General features: G+C 59.0%; 1 protein-coding gene and 1 pseudogene across 1 annotated transcript; both read left to right on the top strand.

The window, feature by feature from the left end:
* The window catches only part of LOC100585614, a 22,757-nt pseudogene extending 22,732 nt beyond the window's left edge, over positions 1-25 (top strand).
* Positions 26-5,352: 5,327 nt separating this feature from the next.
* FOXB2 (forkhead box B2) lies at positions 5,353-6,651 on the top strand. The gene has a single exon (XM_003267491.4). The coding sequence runs from the start codon at positions 5,353-5,355 to the stop codon at positions 6,649-6,651; it is 1,299 nt and encodes a 432-aa protein (XP_003267539.3).
* The last annotated feature ends 647 nt before the right edge of the window (positions 6,652-7,298 follow it).

Raw genomic sequence — 7,298 nt, 5'->3', positions numbered from 1 at the left:
TCTCGCCCGCGAGCGGAGGTGCTAGAAACTTTGGGAGACGAAAGCTGGGCTGTCTTTCTTGGCCGGTGGCACTGCGAGAAAAAGCCATGTGCACCCTGCGGCTGACCACTCCAACGCCAGATACATCCACCCGCTCGTGCACCGCCCTCGGGCTTCATTTTGTCGAGCTCTTGTTAGGCACAATTAGATTTGGAGGAAGGAAAAGATGACGACTTCTAACAGCAAAAACGATACTAGCATCTTATGTATTTACAATGCTTCACACTTTACAAGGCGTTTTCTCACGCTGAGCACACAGTAGGCTCATGACAGAGGTTTACTGGATCAAAGTATTCCAGCAGTCACTCTCATAATCTCACTCTCATAATCCCACGTCTCAGAATCGCACTTTTAAGGCAACAGGGTCATCGCCACTTTAGAGAAAAGGAAACTGAGGCTCAGAGAAGAGGCAGTCGCACAGCCAGTAGGTGGCGAAGCTGGAGCTCAGAGTATCGTCTCCTAAATTCAAGGCCAGTGATTTTTTTCTCCAAGAAATAAATGCCCCTGGCCTCAGCCTTTTCCCTTCTGCCCTCCACCCTCGGGCATTCCGAAAAGTCAAATCGAGCCTATGCACTCAAATCCAAGTAGGGCGGAGCCAACACCTGTGTCCTGGACGCCTGCCGGGCAAGGCGCGGGGACTGGACGGGTCGGAAACGGGGGAGGGATGAACTTCGCGGACATGTCAGGTCGGGTTGGTGACGCTAGAGGCGACGGATTCCTAAAACGTTATAAGGGGTTGACTGGTGGCGCTGCTGCCCTGCTGCGTCCCGAGCTGCACAGGTCCTGAGCTCCCCGCGCCGAGCGCCCGGAACCCCAGCGCCACTCCACCGTCGAGATCACAGCTTCAAACCTCAACTCCCTGGAGCCTTCGAAGGCGCAGTTCTGACTGCTGAGTATTTCCTGGAAAGAAAAAGAAGTCCAAAGCGATGAAATGACGCCTCCAAGGTCATCCAGCCAGCGGTGCCTGGACTCGAGCTGGAACCCACGTTTCCGAGTTCTGGGGCTGGCTTTCTCCCACCCTCTTCAAATCTACTTTAGGAGTTTCGTCTGGGAAAAAGTATGCGCCGAGAAGTCAGCCGAAGGTCAGGCAACTGCCAGGCTAGCGTGACCAGAATGGCTCCTTGGAGGACCCCAAACGTAACTAACCCAGACAACCTTCCTTCCGCACGTCAGCTAAGTCAGTCGGTAAAGGGAGAACCCATGGAAATTGAGATGTGCGCCTAAACCTTTGCCTTCTTTCTAGCCCTGTACGTCGTCCTAGCCCTATCGGTAACTTGTGTTCCTCCTCGACCTGGGCACAGCTGTCCGCAGAAGCCGTGGGAAGGCCTGGCCTAGATCCAGCCCAAGGAGCGCGTGAGACCCTCCAGGGGCTGGGGGCATGGAGGAGAAAGAATGAATAAATAACCGCCCCTAAAGTTCCACATCTTTTTTTACTCCCCTCCATAGAGCCAATTAAACGCAATAAAAGCTTGCATGGAACCCCTCTTCCTAGCATAGCGTCGCCAACAATTGCCTAAGGGGTAAACCAAATACGTCTGAGATAATTACACTAAGCCCGGGGCAATTATTTGCCTGCCAGCGTCCTGAGCGCCAGCCAATATTTGGATAGTGCAGTAGTTGTTTAAAAACAAAAAAAAAAATTACTCGCGGAAACTTGAAACCGACTGGTTGGTGCCAGGGTGGTTACACGATCTGTTTTTCTTGAGCGGGGGTCTGCAGGCAGCTGGAGCGCCCGCGTTCCGGCCCCCGCCGGTGCCACTGAGCGCCTGCAAAACTTGTCGGAATTAACCTCCGGGGAAGTAGGGGAAGAGGAGAGCGCGCCCCCCCACCGCGGCCCCAGCTCTGCAGCCGGGCCCCGTGCCGCGCTTGGAATCCCCCAGGATCCTCCGCGGCGGCCGCAGCCCGCCACTCTCCAAAACAGACACGCGACCTGAGCTCCCTGTCTGCGCTCTAGGCCGCAATTGCGGCCTGGGCCCCCGCGTCCGGCTGTGGCCTAGGTGGTGGGAAGCACTTTCTACCCTCGCCAAGCACAACCTGAATGCGGAAGCGTGAGGCTCGGGGCGCTTCGTTCAGCCTCCGCGGCTGTTTTGTCCCAGGTTGCGTGGAACCTGGCTCGCCGAGGCCGAAGACACTGGCCAAGCCCCTGGCGTCCCCTGGTGCTGAACCCGAGGTTGTGGCGGCGGGTCTGCGGGCTGTAGCGAGCTCACCCAGTGAGCGCCTGGCTCATTTTTTGTGCTCAGGGTTCGTGTTATGCGCCCAAGATTTGTCCCGGGAGTCCCTGAAGGGCCCCTCCCCTCGATCTGTTCCCAGGAGCTGCAAGTGCCCAACGGGCACTGTCCCAGACCTGCTCCCCAAAAGGAGACTGCTGTTCCAGCAACCCGCGGAAGAGATGCTATCCGAGGTACCAACAAAAGATCCCTTTGCTCGAGCTGCGTGTGGGGTCGAACTCCGAAGAGCCCTTACGCGCGCGGCACGCAGAGCTCCTCAGCAGCGGCCTGACAGCGGCGCAGGAGACCCCAGCTTCCTGGGCTGGGACAGGGCTGTTGTCTCACGGTCTTGTTCCAAGGAAAAGGAGCCACCTGGCTCCAGCAGGCTCTTGTCAAACTGTGAGCGTCCTTGGAATTCTGTGGCTTCCTGAGGCCAAGAGGCTGTCCGCTGCTCGGCTCTCTAAAGTGTCTCAGCGGACAAAAATCCCGCAGAAACTCCTATGGAACGCTTCCGGCACACAGTGAAAGAGGAAACATCTTCCTTTGAAAAGGCTTAGGACCAAGAAGCTGCTGTTTTCCCCGGGCCTTCTTGCAAGCTTCACTCGTTAACATCTATTCTCAGACGTCTCTTGGCCTAACAAACGCCACATAGAGCTAGCCAGAAATCTAGCTCCTGACTAAAGATGGAAATTACGGGCCTGACTCGCTCACGGCACTCCTGCGACCTGGCTAAGCCACCCCACGGACAGACGTGCTCCCACCGTGCAGCTCACCAAAAGCCAGAAGCTGAAAACACCCGATCTGGTGTCACCAAGGTTGCTAGTTAGGGGGCAGCCCCCCAAGCAGCTGGGCCGATGGCTTTCTTCGAGTTTAGGCGTGGGAAAACCGAGTGAGCCATAGTGTCCAAATGCTCCTTTCTCCTCAAATCGCCTAACGAGAAAGGACCTGTGAATTTCCAACTTCAGCTACCCTATTTTACAAATAATGAAACAGTCCCAGAGACGGAGAGTATACTTGTTTCTAAACTCTGCTTTTCCTCCCAGCCGAAGGGCAAAGGTAGCCAAAACGAGTATACAACTTCAGGTTCTCCCTGCAGTAAACTGGGGTTTCCTGCTGGGTGTTTGGATGAGTGCAGAGCAGGAACCTCCAAGCAGAAGGACCTCACGCCTGGGTTCATCCACCTCTCCCTCGCAGATCACACCAGGATCCTGTGGACTGATAATTTTTGCTTCCTATTTAATTATTTCCATTCCACCTCCTCTTCGCCCTGGCCCCACACCTCCGTGCTAAGAATAGCAAAGACTTCCTTCTAGCACACACAAGTGATGGGACCCTTGAACCCCCAACTCTTACTTCTGGCGCCAGCTCAGACATCGCCATCCCAGAGAAACCTCATCTTATCCAACTCACTCGCTCCAGGAAAGTGTGGTGGAGCCTCCATTCGCCAAGCCGTTTAGTGCCTATTCTATTAATTTCTTGGTTACTGTTCGTCTCACCATCTATACCGCGACGGTGGAGCTCAGATACTGTCTCCTGTCTCCCTGCACCTGGTGCCTCACATGCAGTTGGCGCGCAATAAAACTGAGATGAATTTGGCATTTGGTGAAAACACCCCATGCTTTCCTCCCCATGAGTTTTCCCCTCCAGCCCTCTGATCATTGGGGTTTCTTGCAGAGAAGAGGCCTTGAGGACATGATACTCTGAACTTGACCTGGAGTGGCTAGCCCAGGAAAAAGGGTTTGTAAGGAGAGAGAAGCTCAGAGCGAGTAGATGAAAACAGGGAAGGGTAAAAGCAAGGGGCGGAAGAGGGAGATGCCAGAGAGAAGAGAAGCAAGAAGGCAGTGTCCTGTACCCCTCCACCGTGAGTGGTGGCCCGAGTGGGGCGCAGCTGCGGGAACTGCACCCGGAGCTGTGCCCCCTCCCGGCGAACAGCCTGCGCCACCCGCCGCACCGGGAGGTGGCTGGGGGCTGCCGAGCGAGTGGTGAACGCGATGGGTGGAGAGCGCCCGAAACGAGGTGGAAAAGGGGGCGGGGGCGAGGCACGGCGCCTTCTTGCCCCTTCTTCAGCTACAGACGCGGCGGCGGCGGCGGCTGAGTCCCTCAGCCTCGGTCATGTGATAGTCTCGAAGCGCTAGCTGCGGGGGTCTCGGCGTCTCGGGGACCATTACAAAACGCAGCCAGGAGAGCGCGTCGCTGCCACTGCCGCTGCCTCTCCTCCTCAAGACAAGCCCGGGAGAAAGGCGGCAGCTGCGGCGCGGACGGCTGAGCCTCCCCGGCCAGCACTCACCCAGCATTCGAAGACGCTCTCTCCAGCCCGCCGCTCGCTCCCGGAGTCCTGCGCTCCACACTCCTCAGCAGAACCTGCGGGTGCTGCCGCTTCAGGAACCACCAAACTTTTTTCTCCTCAGCGACCGCCTAGGGCTCCGCGTCTCTTCTAACCCCGGCGACGCTGAGAGCCTCGGAGAAAAGAGACGCGCGCTAGAAGCCAATCTTCTCTCTCCTTACTCTGATTTTCACTCCAGGAAAAGGAGAACTCCAGCGCGGTCTGGCTAAGTACCTGGCCAGGGGGCTGCGTCCAGGGCACTGGAAGTCCTGCCGTCACTGGCCTCCAGGACAGCAGGCGCAAACTCAGATTTAAAGGGCTAGAGTCTCTACTGCCCAGACCTTCCTCCCAGCCAGCTTGGTCTGGGTTTCCCTCGGACCTAGAAAAAGCAAAGAGGCCGGGAGTAAACACGGCCCCTTGCCACTCTCCTCTGCAGCCAGCTCCAGCACTCAGTCTTTGGCCACCCGGAGGAAGACGCAGAGAAGGCGGCGGTAAACCTGGCGCACCCCGCCCGCTGCTGTGCGCGCCAGTCGGCAACCGTCGCGGCCAGAAGTTGCCAGCTTCCGAGAGCTGAGTAGGCCCAAAAGGCCGAGGTCGGAGACACCGAGCAATTCGGAGAAGGCCGGAGGGAGAAGCAGAGAGGGCCTGGAGGGCCAGAGGGCAAAGTGGCGGGACTGGAGGGGCCGAGTGGGAATTAGTGGGGGCAGCCAGGCCCCAGGAACGGAGTGCGGAGAGATTCTGTGGTCCAGTGCGGGCCGGAAGGCGGTGGAGGAGCCGGGGGCAATGCCGCGGCCGGGGAAGAGCTCGTACAGCGACCAAAAACCGCCCTACTCTTACATCTCGCTGACCGCCATGGCAATCCAGCACTCGGCCGAGAAAATGCTGCCGCTGAGCGACATCTACAAGTTCATCATGGAGCGCTTCCCCTACTACCGCGAGCACACACAGCGCTGGCAGAACAGCCTGCGCCACAACCTCTCCTTCAACGACTGCTTCATCAAGATTCCGCGGAGGCCCGACCAGCCTGGCAAGGGTAGCTTCTGGGCGCTGCACCCCGACTGCGGGGACATGTTCGAGAACGGCAGCTTCCTGCGGCGTCGCAAGCGCTTCAAGGTGCTGCGCGCCGACCATACTCACCTGCACGCCGGAAGCACCAAGGGCGCGCCGGGCGCCGGTCCGGGAGGGCACCTTCACCCCCATCACCACCACCACTCCCACCACCACCATCATCACCACGCTGCCGCACACCACCACCATCACCACCACCCACCCCAGCCGCCGCCTCCGCCGCCCCCTCCGCCGCCGCACATGGTACACTATTTCCACCAGCAACCGCCTACTGCTCCGCAGCCGCCTCCGCACCTCCCGTCACAGCCCCTGCAGCAACCGCCCCAGCAGTCGCAGCCTCAGCAGCCGTCTCACTCCGGCAAGATGCAGGAGGCGGCGGCCGTGGCGGCGGCGGCGGCGGCGGCCGCGGCAGCCGCAGTGGGCAGCGTGGGACGCCTGTCTCAGTTCCCACCCTACGGGCTGGGCTCGGCCGCCGCCGCTGCCGCCGCGGCCGCGGCGTCCACATCAGGCTTCAAGCACCCCTTTGCCATTGAGAACATTATTGGCCGGGACTACAAGGGCGTGCTGCAGGCTGGAGGGCTGCCCTTGGCGTCCGTCATGCACCACCTGGGCTACCCCGTGCCCAGCCAGCTTGGCAACGTCGTCAGCTCCGTGTGGCCGCACGTTGGCGTCATGGATTCGGTGGCCGCCGCCGCGGCCGCCGCAGCCGCAGCCGGAGTCCCTGTAGGCCCGGAATATGGGGCCTTTGGGGTCCCGGTCAAGGCCCTGTGCCACTCGGCAAGCCAGAGCCTGCCTGCCGTGCCGGTGCCCATCAAGCCCACGCCTGCGCTGCCGCCCGTGTCCGCGCTGCAGCCGGGGCTCACTGTCCCCGCGGCTTCGCAGCAGCCTCCGGCGCCATCCACCGTGTGCTCCGCGGCCGCGGCCTCGCCCGTTGCCTCTCTGCTGGAGCCCACAGCCCCTACCGCGGCCGAGAGCAAGGGCAGCTCCTTGCACTCGGTGCTAGTGCACTCCTAGGGGACCCGGCGGGCGGGGGGAGACCAGCGCGGTGAGAGACGCCCGGCCCGGAACCGCGCAAACCACCCGACGGGGAGAGGGCGCCCTGGCTAGGCCGGGCAGAGCTGGCGAGTCTCAGCCTTTACTGGAACGGAAGGTATTTAAATAGACGAACAACCCCGAAAAGTGGATTCTCCAGTGGTCTGAATAAATATAACCCTCCTGGTGTCTGTGTTTATACTATGTTGTACAATCAGACTAATGAAAGCCAATTTTCAGGTAAGAGTCTCTATTGTAATTAATATAAATCGGTAAGTTATGGGGGGGAGGGAACGAAGGAGGTTAGGAAAGCCTCATTCGCTGGTAAATTGGAAGTCGATTCCGACCCTTATTCCTGGGAGCAGAAGCTGGCAGAGCTAAACCTCCCGCGAAGAATCCAACAGAGAGTGACGCTGAAACGGATCTCAGCCACCACGTTTCTCTCTGCTGGTCGCATCCTCGGCGGTCGCCTCTCGTGAACATTCAAGACAAAACTGCCGCCAGCTAAGGAAATCTCGTTTTATTTGAGAAGGAAAAGAGGAAGCGTTTGATACCGTTATTTTCCTGGTCAGCTAAATGGGCAAAGAAACGGTGTCATGAATAAAGTCGCTTTGGAGGGGGAAGGGGAG

The sequence above is a fragment of the Nomascus leucogenys genome, chromosome 1a, assembly GCF_006542625.1.
Source record: "Nomascus leucogenys isolate Asia chromosome 1a, Asia_NLE_v1, whole genome shotgun sequence".
Classification (NCBI taxonomy): Eukaryota; Metazoa; Chordata; class Mammalia; order Primates; family Hylobatidae; genus Nomascus; species Nomascus leucogenys.
This window is presented reverse-complemented; position numbering and strand designations above follow the sequence as displayed.